This window comes from Panthera uncia (genome assembly GCF_023721935.1).
Source record: "Panthera uncia isolate 11264 chromosome B3 unlocalized genomic scaffold, Puncia_PCG_1.0 HiC_scaffold_1, whole genome shotgun sequence".
NCBI lineage: Eukaryota > Metazoa > Chordata > Mammalia > Carnivora > Felidae > Panthera > Panthera uncia.
Window position 1 is genome coordinate 113,062,909 of NW_026057582.1, and position 21,255 is coordinate 113,084,163.

General features: G+C 58.2%; 1 protein-coding gene across 1 annotated transcript; it reads left to right on the top strand.

The window, feature by feature from the left end:
* The first annotated feature begins 2,059 nt into the window (after positions 1-2,059).
* Positions 2,060-20,724, top strand: CSK (C-terminal Src kinase). The gene is made up of 13 exons (XM_049613884.1): positions 2,060-2,668; positions 15,627-15,706; positions 16,048-16,161; positions 16,284-16,396; positions 16,768-16,987; positions 17,848-17,941; positions 18,124-18,189; positions 18,273-18,372; positions 18,474-18,564; positions 19,025-19,098; positions 19,194-19,389; positions 19,502-19,588; positions 19,852-20,724. The coding sequence occupies exons 2-13, from the start codon at positions 15,692-15,694 to the stop codon at positions 20,032-20,034; spliced, it is 1,353 nt and encodes a 450-aa protein (XP_049469841.1). The 5' UTR covers positions 2,060-2,668; positions 15,627-15,691; the 3' UTR covers positions 20,035-20,724.
* Positions 20,725-21,255: the final 531 nt, after the last annotated feature.

A 21,255-nucleotide genomic window follows, 5' to 3' on the forward strand; every position in this document is an offset into this window, starting at 1 on the left:
AAGTTAAAACACGTATTTCACTGTGCTATGGAGAGGTGGAGCCAGGATTCAAATGCAACTCTATTTGACTCCAAAGTTCACACTCCTTGCCACAGCAAACCAGGGGAAGAAGTCAAATGTGTTGGAGGCAAAGGAAGATGGGTCGGTAACCAAACTGGGACAGGAATTAGAGCATTTCCCCCAAATGCCCACAGTCCCTTCCCCTTTTGCCAGCCGACTCCATCAGAGGAGGGGAGATGTCAGCTTCTCCCTTTCAGAAGCCTTTGCAGAGCTATTGAAGGGCCTTCCTTTAGGCTGAGAGAAGGCCCCATCAGGCACTATTTTATCATTCCATCTTGACCTCAGAGGAAAGAAAGGGAAACCAACTGAGCTGAGAACCCTCCCCAACCCCACCCCTAGAGCTGTTATCTTGCTGAATCTGCAGCATCTCTCATGAGCAGAAGTATATTTTGAGCCTGATCTTACAAAAGAGGAAACTGAGCTCAGAGACCTTAAGTAACTAGCCCAAGGTCACACAGCTAGTAAGTGACCCGGCTGAGATTGAACTTTGAGATCTGAACCCCCAATCCATGCTTTTTTTGCATTACACCATAGCAATCTCTGGGACCTGATGTCTCCTCAAAGGGTAGGAGTGGGACTACTTCTTCCCTCCTTTGAGGAGCTAGTCCCTCACTGGGAAGCTGGCCCAGGGGTGCACTGCGTCACAGAGCCAGCCTGTGGTTTGTCTGGGGAGTCACACCCAACTCCTGCTCCTGGCATTTGAGGCTCTATGCAAACTGCAGCCACACTGTCTCTCCAGCCCACTCTTCGACGGGCCCGTTACTGTCCCTCCCATTCCGTAGGTCTGGGTGGACTAGCCTTTGTCAGTATACCTCATTTCCCCCACCAGACAGTGCCCCTCCTCTCTGCCCACCCAGCCCCGTCCCTCAGAAGTGCCTTGATGCCTCCTACCTACACCCGAGTCTCTGGTCTCTCCTCCATCAATAACCTCCCCCCACACCACCGCCACACACACACACACACACACACACACACACACGTGTGCTCCTGCAGCTGAGAGCAGACCACTTCCCTGCTCCTCATTAACCATGATATGTAACAGTGATACTTAACTGAGGGCTGATCAGGTGCCAGCCGCTGCATACTAAGCACCTTAGATGAATTAACTCATTTCCTCACCACAGAACCTTAAGAAATTGGTGCTATTATTTTCCCCATTTGGTAACCATAGGACAGAGTTTAAATAGCTTTCCCAAGGTCACAAAGCTACTGACGACTTCCTCATTGCCTCCAGGCTGAAAACAAAGCGCAAGAAAGTCCCACAAAGTTCTTTGGATCTCTCTCGTCCCTGCACCTTGCAGGGACCCCGTCTCCCACCACTCTCCTGAGCCCACACTGCAATTTGCAGCCATACTGAGCTATTTTCAGTTCCCAGAGCCGTCAAGGCTCTCACCATTCTCTGCCTTTGTTCATGCAGTTCTGCCTGGGGTCCCAGTTCTATGAAGTCTTCCCATTAGCCCTCTCCTCTTTTCTGCTTTCTGTGGACCTTGTACACCACGTCTCCACGTTTATCAGTTGTTTCTTTGCACTTGTGTTTTGGCCTGTCAGTTATCCCACGGAGAACTCCCTGACAGTAACCAAGTGGCCCTACTCGTAGACTTCAGAGCCCGTCACGCTGTCAGAGCCAGGAAATGTTTTTGAATGAATGCTTACTGCTGCGAAGGAGGCCCGCTCTCCACAAAGAGATCCGAGGAGAGAGGCCCAGGTCAGGCCTCAATTGCTGCTACAACGGGGGAGTCTGCGCCCAGAGAAAGCTCGGAGCAGGCTCCACGGCGGCCGGGTCAGCCCTCTGGGAGGGACCTTGGGGAGACTTCAGCGCTGACCGGCAGGTGGGGGCAGGGCGTGGGCGCGGACACACCCCCCACAGTGCCCCCGGCGCCCGGCAGGGGGCGCCGCTCCTCCGGCCCACGCCCCGCCGCGCGCCGGGCAGGCCCCCTCGCGCAGGCGCGCTGCCGCGGGCGGAGGATCCGGGCCGCGCTTCCTCTCGCCAGGCCTGCGAGCTTCCTCCCAGCGGAGCCCCGGGCAAACGGAGCTTGGCCGCCGCCGCAGACACCGCCGCCGTCCTCCCGCTCCCGCCCCACCCCGCACCCTGCCCGGGGGGCCTGCCGGGGTGGGGTCCGAGCGGGGCGACCGCCCGGCCGCGCCGCCGTCGGGGCCGTCCCCCGGCCAGCCGTCCCTCCCGCCCCAGCCAGCCTGTGGCCGCCAGAGCCTCCGGGGCGTGGAGCTCGGGGAGCCCCCGCGGCCCCCGATCCAGCGTCCGGGGCAGCCCCCCGGCAGCCGGCGCGACGTTCCAAACTCGAACCTCGGTGGCGGCGTTCGGAAGCGGAACTCTGCCGGGGCCGCGCCGGCTACATTGTTTCCTCCCCCCGACTCCCTCCCGCCCCCCTTCCCCCGCCTTTCTTCCCTCCCCGACCCGGGCCGCGCGGCCATCCCCCTGCCTCTGTCTGGCCGTCCCTCCTCCCCCTCTTTTCGCACCAATACCTCTTTGTACCGCACCCCCCCGGGGACCCCTGCGCCCCTCCCCTCCCCCCCTGGCCGCATGGACCGTCCCGCAGGCCGCTGATGCTGCCCGCAGCGAGGTGGCCCGGACCGCAGTGCCCCGAGAGAGGTGAGTGCCTGGAGGGCCTGGAGGAGGTGGGCGTCCAAGTGCTTCTCGAGGGGATGAGGGTGGAGGTCGCGCGTCCCGCTTCTGTTGCTTCCGTTGCAGCTGCGGTCACGTCCACTCCCATCCCCCACCTCCCTTACCCCCTCCTTCCCGGGTTCGAATTCTCCCGGGAGTCGATGTCAGCCCGACTGGGAGGGGAGCTCACCAGGGAGGTACTGCCCTGTGAGCCCCACAGACTTGTCTCAGGCCACTCCGAGTCTGTCCCGTCCTTTCCCCGCCGTGTTGGGGCTGGCTGGAGCCTGGAAGGAGGGGCAGCATGGGCCAGGGCCCTGGAGAGTGGGCACTTTGCCATTCCCTGCCCAGGCCCTCCCTGCAGGTTCCCTGGCCTGCCTTATCCTGCACCTTCCCTCATCCCCCCACTGAGAGGAGCCGGCTGGCTCTACGAAGTCCAGGGCCCAGCCACCTCCCTGGAGCCTGCCAGAGGTTGAGCCTGTCTGCCTCCCAGAAGACAAGGCCTAAGCCAAGGGACCTGTGACCCTTGGGTGGGGAGACTGGGCAGGGCCTCTGTGTGGGTGGACGTGACACTGGGCATCAGGACCATGCTCCCACCTCCTGGCAGCCTAGTCAACTCATTCTCCCAGGCTTCTCAGGGCCCAGGCCAGGTGTCAGGAAGAGGCGTGTCCAGCCACCAGATCCTTGGAGCTTAACTGGGGGTTCACCTCCCCTCCCATTTTGTGGACCAGGGTACTGAAGCTCAAAGGGGGAAGTTGCTACCTTAGGCCTCTAGCAGGGCCGGGCTGTCTGTCCGTTCATCCTCTGCTCTACAGAGCTAGACTCCTGTGGATGGAGGGAAACCAGGCAGGGACCTTCACCCACCAAGGACCCAGGCCCCCAGCCTGACCCAAGGGACCTTGTGGGGTGAACACGTGCTTCCCTGCAGAGGGCTTCCGGCCCCAGCTCTGCCTGGGTCTGGGCTCAGGCAGCATCAGCACTGCCCATGGGATTTCCCCTTGGTGCCTGAGGCTGGGTCCCACTGACAGGATGTGGTGGGAGAGGGGCACCTTGTCTGGTGTGGCCCTGGCGCTAAGTTGAAACAACCTGGTAGTCAGTCCTGACCCAAGCCTCCCACACATTTGGTCTAGCTGGCACAGAAACAGCCAAGTTCAGAACATGAATGGGATCCAGATGGGGAAGGTGATAGCCCTGTTTCCACAGCCTTGGCATAGGAGCATTGTCAGAGTGGGGGCACCCAGGGGGCCTATTCTAGCCCCCCACACTTTGGTGATTCCAGTGTCTTTTCTTGGAGGGGCCCCAGCAGGAACAGGGCAAAGGCAGCAGGAGGAAGGTTGGGAGTGTGGCAGGATCCTCTTGCTCCCTGGAGGGATAGGAGGTTCCTTGGAGGATGCTGAGCTGTGTCTGGGCCCCCTTGGGGCCGCTGGTGGTTTCGTCCTGTTCAGGACTCTGCTCTTGATGTAGGGTTTTTTAACGGTTGCCCCAGCATGCTTGGTGGAAGGGACCCAGATGTGGTGGGCCTGAGAGACTCCTGTCACCCAGCCCCCACCCAGCCCTAACTTCCTTTGCAGCCTGAGGGCCTGGGGCTTGAGGCCTGACTGTTGGGCACTTTGTACCAACCGTGAGCTGTATGGGTGCAGCCCCAGGGTCCCAAGGCCTTTGTAGAAAAGGGTTCTGGCTTCAGGCTAGCACATGTGCAGAGATGTGTTTTTTATCTGGTGAGCCTAGTGCCTTCCTCCCTCTCAGAAGTGGCTGCTCTTTTCTCTGTGTTGGGTCAGGGGCAAGGAAGGACCAGATGATAGTCTCCGGGGCCACTGCCGAGGGCACCAGGCCCCAAGAGGTTGAGCTACCATTGAGCAGCCCAGAGTACAGGCAGGGGGTGAGGCCCAGGATACACAGTGTGATCCAGCCACCCAAACAAGCTGCCAGCTGGCCTGATTGGGCAGAACGGCCTGTGTCCAGTTCTGGGCCCTACCTTTTGAGGCATTTGAAAGCCTTGACACATAGTCCCCAAAGAAAGAGGTGTTCTGTCTGGGAAAGAGAAGGTAGGGAGAGACCCTGAGGTGCCTGAGGGGCTGTTCCATATCAGAAAGGCCATCCCACGGTAGAAGATGTTCCAGACATCAGGGCCAGAGCTGGGGGCCAGATGGGTCCTAGGGAACCAAGTCCGATCTCATGGGAAAACTACATACGGATTACTTTCTTAATGCATAAAGTAACAAAGCAGCACTATAGGAGACTTAGAAAACAAAACAGAAATCACAATTTCTTCACCAGCAGTGACCGTTTGCATTTTAGAGTTCCCTGCCTGTCTCTTCCGGATTCCCCCCCCCCCCACTTCATCTCTGTTGTCATTTGAGTATGCGCGCCATGACACCTTTTTTCGCTTCATTCTGTGTTTCTGGGCATTTTCTCAGTCTGTGTAACTTCACCTCTAAGAAGCTACACCGCATTCCAAGTAGCTCCGCTGCAGCAGCGTCACCCAAACCCTCGTACTAAGCACGCGCACTGTTGTTCCCATCTGTCGCTGGTATAGCTGTTGTTACTACAGGCCCCCAAAGCAGCCTGGGGTATTGGAAAGAGTGGGTAGCTTGGCACCCATCCGATGTTCCCCGCCCAGCTGCGCCATTTAGGCCAGCACGGAGGGGCCTTGGACAGGTCACCCTCTGAGATGGGGTTCTTTTATGTACACAAAAGGATGGCTTTACCTGGGCCAGACGGGAATCTGAGGAGAGTGTGAACGAACTAACCGAAGTACTTAGAACGTACCTGGTGCAGCCCCGGGCCCCCAATAAGCACTTTGTAAGGGAAGGCTAGCGTTCACAGGGGACCCAAGTGCAGGCTGCCTTAACGTGTGGGGAAGACACCTGGGCCAGAGTTGGCTGGTGGGTCCACCCAGCAGGGCGAGGCTTTGCTCATGGAACCCTTCTGAAACTCTCTGTTCCTGAGGTACTGGGCTATGGTTGGGCATGGACCTGACCTTGGGAAGATGGGCTGCTGGTTGGTTTCTGGGGCCTGACCCTCCCCATCCCCTCTTTGCCAGCACCAGAGCTGACCGGACAAGGTCTATCCTCTGAGAACCCGGCCACTGCCTGCCCCTGGTTTCGGCTGCTTCCTAGGCCACCCCTGAATTCCCCCAGTGGAGACAGAGGCCTACTTTCCCTGGGAAAACCAAAACTTGGGCAAGGAGCCCAGGCATCCTGAGCCCCAACCCAGGGACAGCATGCCAGCCTCGTCTCCCTACCCTTTCCCAGTGGTGGGGGGAAGGGAAGAAAACTGGAGGTGGGGGTGGGGCAGGGATTCCAGTCTCCCAGATGGGAGTTGGAAGGGAACATAGATGGTCCACAAATCACTGAGAAAGTTTCGTGCATTAGTGGCCTCCTCTTCGGCAGGTGTTCCGGGTCTGACCTGAGCACACCCTCTGCTTCCGCTTGTTCTGCTTCTGTGGAGACCAGAGTAACTGGGAATACCCTCCTGGGGCCACCCCATGGGCAGTAGGAGGAAATCAGTCTCAACCTGGCACTCCTGGGCCTAAGAGACCATAGCCCCAGATGACCCTAAGGCAGCCCGATACTCACGGGAGGCCCTCCCCCAGGTGAGCCATTCAATACAGAGATCCCCAGGCACATGACCTCAGATTCTAGCCACTAGACTTTTGCCTGTGGAATGTCTCCCTCCACCCCGGTCTTGGCTCAGGGGAAGTGGGCATTACAACTGCCCTCCTGTCCCACAGTTTGGGCTGGGATGAGGTCACAGGGTGGGGTCCCCTCCAAGATGCTGGCCTGGCTGGGGCAAACCCTTTGGGTGTTTCTCATTCCCCCCTGCCTTGGTTGGGGACAGGATGGGTGGAGGAGCAGGCTGCCCCCCATGCCAGGCAGGGAGCACTGCCTCCCTTCCTCCTCTCCTGTGGGTCCCTTCATTCGAGGGCTGGAAATAGAATCCGCTAAGTAATGATTAAAGTCAAATTCAGACCTAAAAATAAAGAGCTGGTGAAGGAAGAGCTAGTGTGCTCCCTGTGTGGCTGAGGGGAGAAGTGAGCAGGGCGAGGCTAGCTTCAGAGGCCAAGCCCCTGCTTCCCAGGAGAGGCCAGAGCCCACTGGGGTGTCAGGAGTCCTCCACCAACCGGGGGGCGTCTGTCTTATCGGCATGATGCAGCCTGCACCAATCAGGCAGGCTGGCAGGACCAGGGAGAGAATCTCATTTTTCCTGTGGGGAGACTGAGGCCCCGAAGGGGAAATGTTTTGTCCAGCCACTGTCCCGGAACGCCCCTTGGCAGCCCCCCAGGGACCTGAGGGCCCCACACAGCCTAGCTTGCCCTTTCTGCCTGCTCAGTTTCTCTTCCTGGTTTTGAGGTACTGTGATGAGAGGAGCTTCTCATCACACACTAGCTGTGTACGCCTCAGCGGGGCTGGGCCTCCAACCGCAGCTTCCCTCCGTCCCCCTGCTCCCCCCCCACACCCGCCCCTTCCGTGTGATCTGGGCCCAGAGCTACAGGAACAAGCAGAAGAGAGGCGCCCCCCTGCCTGTGCTGCTCTCTGCACAGTTGGAAGCTTTGTGGGCGGGTGAGAACCTGGGTGTCATCTGACGCCTGCCCACCCTGGCTGTTGCTTCTCAGCCCTGTCCAGCCCCACACCTGGTCTTTACCCAGGCCCTGTCATCCTGTGCTGTCCACGCTGCAGAGAGACTGGAGGGCAGAATGAAGAAAACCCTGAGAGCCCCCCTGCTGGCCAGTAGAGACACAGAGAGGAGTCAGGGGAGGCCTGTGGTTCCACTTCCTGGCAGGGCTGGTGGGAGTTCGGAAGCTGGGGAGCTGCGTAGGCTGCAGCAGCCAGGAGGGCTTCTTAGAAGGGAAAGGCCATGAAAATCAAGAAGTGTTTGAGTTCCTCGCTTGGAGCTTCTGCCTTCCCTAGAGTTGTTGGCTTCTCTAGTTGCTGTGTGGCTATGGACAGACTGTTGGCCTCTCTGTGCGATGCAGGATATGGCAGACGAGCAAGGATTGGGCACCCATGTAACTTCTGCTTCCCAGAGCAGGAGGGCCAAGCTCTAGGCAGACCTGCCTTCAGCCTCCCGCTCTCACCTAGCTGCCCTTTTTCCGAGTGTCATCCGTCCTACCCAAGGAAAGGCTGGAGGTTTCTCTCTTGACCAAGTTCAAACAGATCTTAGTTCAAATCCCTGCTCTACCCCTTGAAAGGTGGGTGTCCTGTCAGCCTGGTTCCTCCTCTATCAAACAGAGATCAACAGTAAAACTTCACGGGGGTTTTTGAGGATTAAGTAAGTAACATAGGGTTGGGTCAGTGGGCTCTCATCCCATACTTTCATTTTTACAGCCCATCCTGCTAGGGGAGGAGGTTCCTCCCTCAGGAGGGTAGCAAGACCAGAAGTCCTTCGCGTTGGGCCCCCATAGCTTTACCTTCTGAGCTCTGTGTTCTGTGGGTCCCAGTTCTGAGATGGAGAGACCAAGAATCTGGGGGCCAAAGTTGTTAGTTCATGGGCCTCTGGCCCTCAGTCCCCCCACCTGTAATGTGCATAGGAGGCTTCAAGGTAGGGGCCAATACTCATCATTTTTTTTTAATCGTTTTTATTTATTTTTGGGGGAGGGGGAAGTCAGAGACAGAGTGCTAGTTGGGGAGGGGCAGAGAGAGAGGGATACACAGAATCTGAAACAGGCTCCAGGCTCTGAGCTGTCAGCACAGAGCCCAACGCGGGACTCAAACCCACGAACCGTGGGATCATGAACTGAGCCAAAGTCGGACACTTAACCGACTGAGCCACCCAGGGGCCCCTAACACTCATCATTGTTAAGTGTCTGTTGGAGGTCAGTGCTGAGAGGCTATACGTAAATGTAGGCAAATGGACACGCAAAGGCTATAGCCTGTGCTGGGGGCAGGAGAACAGAGGCCTGTGTTAGGGCCCTGGGGAAGCCCCAAGTCCCTGCTGCCCAGTGCATGTAGGTAATTAGGCTCCTGAGCGGTAATTAGAAACCTTTCTGGGCCAGGAGTGTCAGCCTCAGGCCGCAGTGGTGCCTGGGGGAGGAGGCTCCCCATTAGCCTTCTGTGACTCCAGCCCCCACCTCTCCCAAACCACTAGATGGGATTTCCGGTCCCACAAGCCACTGGAGGCAGGAAAAAGCCAGTGAGTTGCTATAATTTAGTTTTAAACATTTGTCAGCCGTTAAACTCACCCCTACCCTTGGGGCAGGGGTGCTGAAGGCTGAGGGAGGCCCGTGGCTGGCAGAGGGAGGGTCAGGCAGCGCACTCTGGAGCCGAAGTGGGGCCATCCTTTCAGCCCTTTCCTGACCCCCAGGAGGTTTAGGCATCTCCAAGGGTCTTGTGCCCAATTCTACAGTGCCTGACCCTGAGACATGTGCAGTGGGTATGCTGAGGGCTCTGGACTGCCTGCCTGGGTCAGTGGGAGCCCTCCAGCCCCACAGCCTGGTGTGTGGCAGGGGGGTAGAAGGGGGAGAGCATCACAGTGCCTTCAGCCCAAGTGTCCTTTGCAGAACTAGAGGTGGGGCTGATTTTACTGCTGCCAAACCAGCCTGACTGCTGGTGGTGCCCCACCCTCCTCAGGTGCACTGCTCTTTCAGAGGGGCGTGCCCACATCGGAAATTCAGTTTTACTTATTATCTGTCCTGTGACTGATCAGAACTTCCGGGCTGGTTCAGAGCCTGTGTGGACCCCCACCCTGAGCCTTTTTCTGCCTTAATTAACTCCCTCCGTATCCCAGTTTTGGAAGCTTAATTCTGGTCTGGTCTAGCACACCCCCCTCCCAGTTGCTTTCACTGAAATCCTCCCACTTCCCCCCCCTTCTTTCTGGAAGCCTTCCCGGGTTGCCCCTGTCTCTCCTGTCTGTTGGGTCACTGAGCATACCTGGCCGTGATCATCTGGTAGCCAAGAGGAGAGAAGCAGGACTGCATTTTGGTGGTGGCCCTGGGCCAGGCGCAGAAGAGAGACAGATGAGTGGAGTTCTCAGAGCCCCCTGGCGTCTCATGGGCCCTTTCCTCCTCCTGTCCATCCTGGCCCACCAAGCAAGGGGCTGATTGCACAGGGAGGCTCCTGAAACACTGGCTCAAAGAATGAGAAGGCATAGTGAACATGCCTGTTGCTCTGGCGGCCACCCCTGCCCCCCCAGACACTCCAGCTGGGTCCTGTGGCAGGACCGAAGTCTCTGGGGGCCACAGGGTCCCTTGTGCACTTCCCTTTTCGGTGGGTATTTTTAGATGGGTGTAAACAGTTACTGAAGGCTCCCACGCCCCATTAGGCAGTGGAGTTTTGGTGAGGGGGGCAGGGCAAGGAGCCCCTTGACCTGCCCCACCAGCCTTGGACACATGATAGACTGTGAGGGCTACAGCTGCCCCCAGGGCAGGGAAAGGGCAACTGGGGAGTTTCTGGGCTCCCAGTTCTCCTTTCTTCTCCCCTCCCCACCAGCCTGGGCGACCAAGAAAGGCCTGCCTGAGGCTGCAGCCGCTGACCTCAGTGCTTGGGCATAATGCCCGGCCTGTTCCCGGGACCCCGGCACAAGGACTGCTGGGAGCAGGGTTTGGGGCAGGAAGTCAGAGTGAAACGCTGACTTCACAGAGTTCCAAGCCCCCTGTCCCCTAGTCCTCTGTGGGTGTGGTGACAGCTGCTGTCCCTTTGGGGTTAAATATAGTCCTGTCAGTTATGGGACCTCGGTGTGATGCAGCCGGCCTTGCTTCCTCCTTTCCTTTGTTGGTTCATTCATTCATTCAGCACTCATTCACTGAGCTGCCACTCTGGGCTCAGCCCTTGCTGGGGACATGAGTCAGCTCCCGGCCTTCCCCCTGCAGAGCTCCCAGGCCAGGATCAGTGAGTTTCTCACTGGAGCGCAGGGATGTGTGAGAGGCTGCAGAGGCCTGGAGCAGCCAGCACAGCCGGGGAACTAAGGAATGCTCCTGGCAGGGGTGGTTTTCAAAAAGTGATTTATTTTCAATCTTCCTTTTAGGGGGAAGTTAGTAATAGATACATGTGGTTTAAAAAAAAAAAAATCAAGAAGGACAAAATAGCAAATAACACCGTAGAAGTAATTTTCCCTTAAACTTGACTCCCCCCTTCCTACCCCAGAGGCAACCGCTGTTGCCTGTTTTCTCTTTCAAAGATAATCTGTGCATGTCTGAGTTACAGAATGACTTGTGTGTCCCCTTAAAAAACACAACTTTTAACATAACATGGAAGGGGTGTCCTGCCCCTTGCCTTTTGTCACAGCCTTTAAACGTGGAGTGTTCCAAACCTACTAAAAAGCTGAAGTAGGGGCCCCAGGCCAGCTCAGTCAGTAGAGCACGCGACCCTTGATCCCGGGATTGCGAGTTCGAGCCCCATGTTGGGGGTAGGGATGACTTAACAAAAACACAATAATAATAAAAGAAAAGGCTGAAATAATAGTATAACGAATACCCGTGTATCCTTTACCCAGATTCACCAAGTCTTAACATTTTGCTGTGCTCGGTACCTCTTTTGTATACCTACACATGTGCGTATATGTGGTTTTTTTGCCAGTTTGAGCATTAGCGTGAGCATCATATCTTTCATTTCTAAGTACTTGAGCGTGCACCTCTTACATAATCACAGCACCATGATCACACTTAAGAAAATTAACATTAAAATTCCATAATATTACCTAACATTTCCATTTTCCTAACTGTCCTCAAATGATTTTTATAGCTACTATTTTTTCCCTCTGAGCCAGAATCCAGTTCAGGATCATTCATTGAATCTTGTTGTCATGTTCCTTTCTCCTTTTTTTCCAGCTTTACTGAGGTGTAACTGATTTAAGATGTTGCATAAGTTTAAGGTGTGCAGTGTGGTGATTTGGTGTACCTTTATTGCTAACCAGTTAACCACAGTAAGGTTAGTTAACACCTCCTTCACCTCACATGAATACCGTTTTGTCGTTTTGTCCCATTTCTTTAGTGTTCTGTTTAATCTAGAACATTCCCCAGCCTCTGTTTGTTTGTTTTGTCTTTTACGACATTTACTTCAAGAGTCCAAGCCAGTTGCTGGGGCTGTGCCTGACTGCACCTTCCTGACGTGAGTCGTGTTAGCCGGCTCTGCCAGAATACCGCCCAGGGACCCTGTGCCCTCCTCCGTTTGTCGAAGCAGGGGGCGCTCCGCTCTGTGTTGTTCCTCTCACTATGGGTGATGCTTATTAATTCGATCGCCTGGTTAACAAGGTGTCTGTCAGACCTACCTGTTGTGCAGGTGCTTTTTCTTTCGATTAATCTGCAGAGTGGTCTTTGGAAGCCGTGTCACTGTCTCGTTCCCCCCAGCAGCTTTTCCTTCAGCGACTTGAACTGGGGGGTGCTCTGTGTCAGCACCTGAAAGTCTGTTTGGGCCCTGTCACCACTGGAATTTTCGTTACGTTTTAGGGATATTGGGCCATTTATTACTTGATCCCTTACTGATGAACATGAAAGGTTGTCTCCCAGTCTCTTGCTACCACAAATGGTCCCACAGGGATTTTTAGGCACACGTGAAACAGAAGCGATTCCTCAACTGCATCCCGGAGGTTGAGAGGAGGTTCCTTGGGCAAAGAAGAGAGAGGGAGTAGAGAGGGAGCAATAGGCAGGGAGGTGGAAACAGCAGGTGGGACACAGGTCTGGCGGAGGTGCTGGAGAGCCACCAAGTCCCAGAAAAGCCAGGTGACTCCCCCAAGGTCACACACAGCAAATTGGTGGCAGAGCCAGGACCAGGACTCAGAGCCTCTGACTCCACAAAGTAGCTTGAAAGCAGGTTCACATAACCCAGAAAGGACCCCTGTGTGCCCGGCCCAGGCCAGACTAGAAGCCTAGGTTCCTTATAGTTCCTCCAGCCCTTCTGGCTCTTAGTCTCTAACCTGGAGGAGGATGGCCCCTGGGCCCTCGGGGCCTTAAGGAGGGAGATTACTGAGCCACCCTGGGCTTGTGACTTCACCAGAGAGGAGCTGTCAGAGAGAGCCCACGGCTTGCAGTGGGCTCCCGGCAGCTCCAGTCCTCAGAGCAGCCCCAGGTGTTGCAGGGTATCACTACCCCAGTGCATGGATGGAAAAACTGGTCCCAAAGTCATTGCCAGTAGAAAAGGGGAGAGGAGTCAGTTCCTCCCCCTGCTTTCCGGATCTGTGGTTGTCATAGCCCAGCCCCTCAAGGAGCCCCGCCCCCCGCCCCCAACCACTCTAGATGGGCTCGTCCCCACTCTGGGCACCGCTTGCTTCTCTCCTGCCCTGCATTGTCCTTTTTCTAGGCCAATGTGGCCCCGGGGCATGGTGCTCCCGGAGCATGATGCTCCCAGGGCATGGTGCAGGGGCTCGGGCATCTGACACCTGAGCAGAGCAGGATGCTTACTGGAGGTATAAACCTCAGGCAAGGCCACCTTGCCTCTTGACCTCGCTCAGGGTCCTCGCAGGTAAAATGAGGGTAAGAATAGCGTCAGTTGTTAAAGGATTTGATGAGCCAAGGGCAGGGCCTGGCACAGAATAAGTGCTCAGAAAACAGGGCCTGTTATTATTTTTATTATTATCATCAAGTCAGTGGGGAGGCGGCAGCAGCAGCTGCAGGCCGGGAAGGGAGTGTTTGCAAACTGACAGCAGGGAGGGTGACTAACGGTGCCACAGTCTCCACACCCTCTGTGGTGGCGTAGTGGTGGCGAGTTTGGAGGGGGGGGGGGGGGGGGAGAGGAGGCATGGGGATGTGGAAAGCTAGCAGAGCCCGTGTTCAGAAGTCCTGAAGGTCGAGGACCCAGCCAACCCCAGTGGAACCCTGTCGCCTATAACTAGCTGTGTGACTTCACACAAGGTGTTCAACCTTGTGAGCCTCAGTTTCCGCTTTTATAGAACGGGGGTAAGACAAGCTCACAGCTCACCACCGCCTGTGGAGCCCAGCGGGTGGTTCCTGACCCCAGCCCAGTCACCTGAACATGTTTGATGGTGGGGGGAGGTGTCTAGGCTCAGCCTTGGTGGGCCCCTGTCTCCCTGTGCTGACAGCAGAGGTTGACGGGCTGGCGTCTGGGGACAAGAAGCACTGTGTACCCTGGGAGGAAGGGAAGCCGTTTTGTCTGGAGGAGAGGGAGGGGGTTTATGGCAAGCCCTGTGCCAGACCCTCCCAGTCCAGGGCTCTCCTTCTCTCCCTCCACAGCCTGCTTGCAGGGGAGGCCTTTCAGGGCGAGGGATCTGAGGCTCAGAAGGGTTGAGTCATTCTTCTGAGTTGCACACTCCACAGAGCCAGGTCTGCCTGACTTGAAGCAGGAGTGAGGCCTGGGAGTGGTGGTGGCACTCCCTGGCTTCTGCTCTCCTCAGCCGCGCGCTTCTCGGCTGAGGTCCCCAGAAGCAAACCCCGGTTCCTCACATTGTCATTTGAAGCTCCTGCCACCCTGCAGGGTTTATGCCAGGCGGGCCCACCTCCAAACCGTCCCCTGATAGCAGACTGGTAGGGTGCTCCGATGGTCAGGGTCTGCTTCCCACCCTCCCTCCCCACGAGCTTGCAGCCAGGCCAGTTCCTCACGGCTGTCCCTGTCTGCCTGGACACCCTTGCTCAGCTGTCACACCAAGGAGGGGCGCCTTCTCCGGCCAGCCTTCTTGCCGTCTAAGCCCTCCGCTCTTTAGGGCTCGGCTCTGGGGCTCCAAGAAACCCGCCTACACCCTGCAGGCCTTGCCTCACACCCCAACCCCCCTAAGATGTGTGCATGCTGGCGTCTCTTCCCACTGCTTGGCCTGGGGAAGGTGGTATTACAGCCGGCCCTAGACCTGGTCCATCCTGTCAAATGAGCCTGGGAACAGAGCTCATGGAGTTCTTCTAACACACTGTACCCACGGAGAAGTCACTGGCCCTGTCTACACCTCAGTTGCCTCAGTTTCCCCATCTGTAAAAAGAGAACAGGAGCCCTAGCCTGTCTACTTCCTGAGACAGGTACACAAGGGCTCTGGGCTTTGGGAAAATGCCCACAGTCCAGGGAGCTCGGAGCAGGGGCCGCAAAGTATGTGCAGGACAGATTGGCTTACTGCCCTTGGGGTATGCATTGGCTGGGGTAGCTTTTTTGGAGGGGCTCGACTTTATTGAAGTAAACCTACACACCAAAAAGTGCGCCAATCATAAGGGTGCCACAGAGCGAACCCCCCTCCCCCACTTCCAGTCACGCGGCCCCCTCCCGAGGGCACTCGCCATGGTGCACCGTGGATGTGGCATATGCATTGTGAACGGGGTCACACGGTCTGTCCTCTTCAGTCTGGTGTCTCGGTTACTACTACTCAGGAGTTTGTCCTTGTGCTCTTGAACATCCACGTCCACTGCTATGCGGCGCCCCACTCGTGACTGTGCCACAGTTTACCCATCTGACTCTTGATGGGCATCTGGGCAGTTCCCAGCGTGAGGTTGGTTACAGTCATGCTGCGTGAGCGCTCTCGTGCCCATCTCAGAGGACACCAGCCCTGTTTTCTCTTGTGGGTGCACCTAGATGTGGGGCGCCTTGGGGTGTACATTTGGCTGTAGACGTACTGCCCGGGCACGTTTTTATAGGCAGAGGAACTATGAGGCCCACAGAGAACAAGTGACTTTCCCAGGTTGCACTGCACCTTCCCCAGGTTCACACAGCTGCCCTGGGCTCCCTTCCCCCACCGACCACATAAGTCACATCCGGGCCTGGGGCTCGTGGGGTGGGTGGCACTGGTGCTGCTCACCTCTGAGCTTCCTTTGCCTGTGTTGGCCATTCAGTTGGGCTGTGAGGCCCCTGTGGGCTTAGGGTCGGTGACCCCTCTGTCCCTGAGGATCCTCTGCCTTTGTGCTCCTGCTTCCTCCCTATCCAGTGCGCTCAGCCTGCTGAGACTAGAGAGGATGGCCCTGGCCCAGCTTCCGGCTCTGGAGGCCTTTGGTACCTGTTCACATTGCTCCAGGGAAGGAGTGGGAGCTCCGTGAGTCGGGGAGACCGGCTCCTCACACCCCTCCTCAATCTTCCCTTTCTCTCTGCAGCTCTCATGGTACCAAGTGACAGGTTGGCCTTCCTGTGACACGGGGACGCCAGATCTTCTGAGAAGATGTCAGCAATACAGGTACCATGGGGGCAGGGGTCTAGGGCAGTTGAGGGGTGCTGAGCAGAAGAGAGAGAATGAGGGCTCACATAGACCTGCTCCCCTTTTCCCAACCCTGGCTTTCAACAAGGGAAGATTCTAGGGTGCGCTGTTAGACCCAGGACCCTGAAGATGGGAGTACAGATCTGGGAGAGATGGGGGAATCTCAGCTGGAAGGCCCCCCGGGGTTCTCATGGGGAGGAGCACCTCACTCAGGCTCACAGAAGCCAACCAGGAGGCTGTGACTTCAAGAGTGGGTGGGCAAGTGGGTGGAGGCGGACCTCTGGCTGCATCCACCCGCCCACCTGCCGCCTGCCCCGCAGGCCGCCTGGCCGTCCGGTACAGAATGTATTGCCAAGTACAACTTCCACGGCACTGCCGAGCAGGACCTTCCCTTCTGCAAAGGAGACGTGCTCACCATTGTGGCTGTCACCAAGGTAATGAGGGACCTCACGTGCCCACGCCTACCCCCTCCCACCTCCAGGTGTTCCTGCTGGGTCCAGGCTCCCCTGCAGGGTACGGTGGGCCTGAGAGTGTGTCTGGGCTTCCATCTCCCCAGGACCCAAACTGGTACAAAGCCAAGAACAAGGTGGGCCGTGAGGGCATCATCCCAGCCAACTACGTCCAGAAGCGGGAGGGTGTGAAGGCAGGCACCAAGCTCAGCCTCATGCCGTGAGTACTGCTGAGGAGCAGTTGGGGTCTCCCAGTCTGGGGAGGAAGGAGGACAAGAAGGCCTGGTTCCCCTAGAAGACTCACGAAAACAGAGGCAAGAGTAGGGGGGGGGAATGTGTGAAGGCTTCTCAAGATGAGGGGAAGGGTGTGGGTACTGGACCTCAAAGGCGGGGGGCAGGCCCGGGAGGAGGACTAAAGGAAGAAGGGTGGGAGGCAGGAGATAAGGGCCTCTGATACCTGACTGAGCCGGTGGGGGCCGTGGTGCGGTGCCAGCCAGAGCCGGGGGCCTTCAGAAAGTGGAGCCCGGCAGACGCATGGGGCAGGGGTCAGTACCCTTGAGCCACCACGAGCCCTGGCCTGGCCTCCCGCAGCTGGTTCCATGGCAAGATCACACGGGAGCAGGCAGAGCGGCTGCTGTGCCCACCGGAGACAGGTCTGTTCCTGGTGCGGGAGAGCACCAACTACCCCGGGGACTACACGCTGTGCGTGAGCTGTGACGGCAAGGTGGAGCACTACCGCATCATGTACCACGCCAGCAAGCTCAGCATTGACGAGGAGGTGTACTTCGAGAACCTCATGCAGCTGGTGGAGGTGAGCCAGGGCACCCGGCACAGCACCACCGCTTCTGGCCACGTGGCCTCGGCACGTGCAGCCTCTGAGAGCCTGTGTTTCCTCACGCCTTGAGGAAGCACCTGCTACGATGCCACCACAGGGAGAGTGGCACTGTCCCCACTTCACAGGCCGGGAAACAAAGGGTCAGAGCAGTTAAGGGACCTGCTTTGGGTCACATGGTTATAAATTAGAGGTGCCAGGGCTAGAATCTGAGTCTGTCTAATCCCAGAACTCGGCCTCTTTCCAGGCAGTCCGAACTACATGCCCAAGTATGTGTATGTAAGCATGTCCTCATGAGCTACACCTTGATGGCTAGGGTCCGCCAGGCTCCTACACCTACATGGATGTGCCCACGTGTCCCTGCAACTCCCAAGGCCCACTCTGCTAGCCCTGTTCATGCCACAGCTCGCTTCTGGTAGCCCCAGAAGTCTCCCAGATGTCTCCTGCGTGCACTCTCAGCTCCCTTCCCCCTGCTAGACTGGCTTAGGCCTGTGGCTGGGAGGGTCCTGGCCACATCTGGCTAGAGGCTAGTGTATGTATGGACTGAGCCAGGGCTTACCTTCTGCCTCGGGATGCTCGTGAGGCCCGGAGTGGTAGCAGCAGCCCGCTATCTGTCCAGCACCTGGATGTGAGGTGGCATGGGAAATGGGTCACGGATCTGAGTCTGGGCCACCCTCATCCCTTCCCCTGTGGGAAATGAGGAGCCCTCCCAACGCAAAGCCCCTCCAGGCTGGGTGGGATCGGCCTCCGCCGCCCTCTGGTGGTCAGATCCGGGCAGTGCATGTGAGCTGTTGGCGCTGGGTGGGCTGGCCCTCGAGTGCCTGTCCTGCCCTCCACAGCACTACACCTCAGACGCAGATGGACTCTGTACTCGTCTCATCAAGCCAAAAGTCATGGAGGGCACGGTGGCGGCCCAGGATGAGTTCTTCCGCAGTGAGTGCCATCCCTGCCCCCAGTCCTCGCTGGCCTGCCTGCCTTCTCCCACTCGGGCTCCCTGGCACTGCCCCTATCCCAGAGGCTCTGGATACCTCCAGGGCACTCCACACACGTAGTCCCGCCTGTGCCGTGGGCCCTGCCCTGGCTTCACCTCTCACTGACACCCTTCCCCCCACCAGGCGGCTGGGCACTGAACATGAAGGACCTGAAGCTGCTCCAGACCATCGGGAAGGGGGAGTTTGGAGGTGAGCGGGAGGGGGTGGCAGCCCTGGGAGGGCCAAGGGCCCGTGGAGAGTCTGGGGGACAAGCTCCAACCTTCCTCCCCCAGATGTGATGCTCGGTGATTACCGAGGGAACAAAGTCGCTGTCAAGTGCATTAAAAACGACGCCACCGCCCAGGCCTTCCTGGCTGAAGCCTCGGTCATGACGTGAGTCGGGGCCGAGGGTGGGTGCGGAGGTCACCTCCCCGGGATGGGGAAGAGATGGGGAGGCTTGGCTGGCAGGCTCTGAGCACGCCATCCTGCCCTAGGCAACTTCGGCATAGCAACCTGGTACAGCTCCTGGGCGTGATCGTGGAAGAGAAGGGCGGGCTCTACATCGTCACTGAGTATATGGCCAAGGTGTGCACTTGCCCCGAGATCCCATCCCCACTCCAGAGCTGAACACTTGGGCTTTCCAACTGCCCCAAACCCCTCACCACGCCCTCTGGTCCCTGCTCCCCCAGGCCCCTCTCCACAGCTGAGCTCTGAAGTCACCAGGCAGGGCTCAGCTTTTGTCCTGACTCATCATTTATTCCCTATGACCTTGGACAAGTTGTGTCACCTCTCTAAGCCTCAATTTCCTCATCTGTGAAGTGGAGATTGTAACACAGTTTACCTTAGAGATTTATGCATGAAAACTGCTGAGCGCAGTGTCCAGCTTATAGAATCTGATATTCAGAAGTGATACCCCAACCCCTCCTTGCTCCTTCCCTCCCCTCGTATATCCCTCAAGTGCTTACTCAGCCCCAGCCCACAATGCCAGAGGGCTGGAGGGCAAGTCTGACCTGTGGGGCCGGTTGGTCTGTCTGTCCCACCCCAGGGAAGCCTAGTGGACTATCTGCGGTCGAGAGGTCGGTCGGTGCTGGGCGGAGACTGTCTCCTCAAGTTCTCACTGTGAGTGAAGCAGCACCCTTTGGGGGGGCGGGGGGCGGACCCCATGCTGCTGTGGGACCCCTGTCTGAGGGGACATGTGGCTGGCTCTGTCCCAGAGATGTCTGTGAGGCCATGGAATACCTGGAGGGCAACAACTTCGTGCACCGGGATCTGGCTGCCCGCAACGTGCTGGTGTCTGAGGACAACGTGGCCAAGGTCAGCGACTTCGGCCTCACCAAGGAGGCCTCCAGCACCCAGGACACGGGCAAGCTACCAGTCAAGTGGACAGCCCCAGAGGCCCTGAGAGAGAAGGTGAAGCGGGCCTCTCCCCAGAGCCTGAGGAGCGGTGGACGGGGGTCCTGGGTCACCCCTTCCCCCCACAGCCTCCCAGGGTCTGACACTGCTTCTCCCATCTACGTGGCAGAAATTCTCCACCAAGTCTGACGTGTGGAGCTTCGGAATCCTTCTCTGGGAAATCTACTCCTTTGGGCGAGTGCCTTACCCAAGAATTGTGAGTTGGGCGCTGGGGCCAGGGCATGGCTGGGGCTGAGGGTGAGGCTTGGAGCAAGGGAGGGGGTGGCAGGGGAGGGGGCCCTTTCTGGGCCCTGCCTCCCATCCTGAGGCCTAGAAGCCACAGGCCTGCCCTTGGGACCTTCCAGGTGACCTCCTGGGCCAGGCTCTGAGGCCCAGGTCTGAAGGGGATCCCCGAAGCTGAGTAGGGGTCCTCTTGGGGGTGAGGCCCCGTGTGGACTTATACCACCCACCCGCCCACAGCCCCTGAAGGACGTCGTCCCTCGGGTGGAGAAGGGCTACAAGATGGACGCCCCGGACGGCTGCCCGCCCGCGGTCTACGAGGTCATGAAGAGCTGCTGGCACCTGGACGCCGCCACGCGGCCCTCCTTCCTGCAGCTCCGGGAGCAGCTCGAGCACATCAAAACCCATGAGCTGCACCTGTGACCGCCAGCCGCCGCCCAGGTCTCGGGCCTGCGGGGACTGAACCTGGATAGATTGTGGACCCGGTGCCCCCACTTGCCGGGCCCGAGCCTGAACTGAGCCCAGCGGGCCGGCGGGCCTCTCTCCTCTGACCCAGCCTGCGCCCCCTCTGGCCTCCCAGAGACCCCGCCTGGGCCTGGCACCTTTTCTCATGGACCCACCTGTGGGGCTCAGGAGCCCCACTGAAGGGGCCAAGAAGGGAGGGGGCTGAGGAGCGTGAGGCAGACGCCCCCCGTACCGCGGTCAGGCTCCCCCTGGCCTCCCATCTCTCGCCTTCTTAGAGTTTTATCCCTTTCCTTTTTTGAGATTTTTTTCCTGCGTGTTTATTTTTTATTATTTTTCAAGATAAGGAGAAAGAAAGTACCCAGCAAATGGGCATTTTACAAGAAGTACGAATCTTATTTTTCCTGTCCTGCCCACGAGGGTTGGGGAGACCAGGCCCCTCTCTGGGGACCCATCGCCCCAGCCTTGTTCCCCATTCCGTGTGCCGTGTCCCGTGTCGCCTCGGTCGCCCGTGTTTGCGCTTGACCATGTTGCACTGTTTGCATGCGCCCGAGGCAGACGTCTGTCAGGGGCTTGGAGTTCGTTCATGTGCCGCTGCCGCCCACCCACCTGCCTTGTGAGATGGAATCGTAATAAACCACTCCATGAGGACTCCGCTGCCCGGCCTCGGCGCTTCCTCCGCCGAGCCTGCCCGTCCCGCCCGGCCCCCTGTCCCCGTGCCATCTTGTCCATCCCCCTGTCTCTGTGAGCGGGGCTGTGCTTGCCCTGGGAGTGGAGGGGGGTGGGGAGCACGGCCGGGAGATGTAGCCGCCGCTTTGTGTCAGCTGCACGAGCGAGTGTCCTGTGTCTGCCGTGGGGGAGCTGTCGCCACCCGCCCTCCCCCACCGTCCTGCTGGGACCCGGTCCACAGGGTAAGGTCTGAGGGTCCCAGCCGCCTCGGCTGCCGCGTTGTTCAAGCACAAGGAGGGCGGAAGCCGAGCCTGACTGGATGGAAGTGGGGTCCCCCTGGTAGGAGGCAACATACATGTCTCCTGCATCAAATGTCTCCTGACCCTGGAGAGTGAGGGAGGGGGAGGCTGAGCTGCCGGTGGTTCTCACGACTCACCTACGATGTAATAGCGCTGCCCTGTCCCCTCACGTGTGCCCAGCCCCGTGCCTGAGGATACAGAAGTTGGGGGGGGG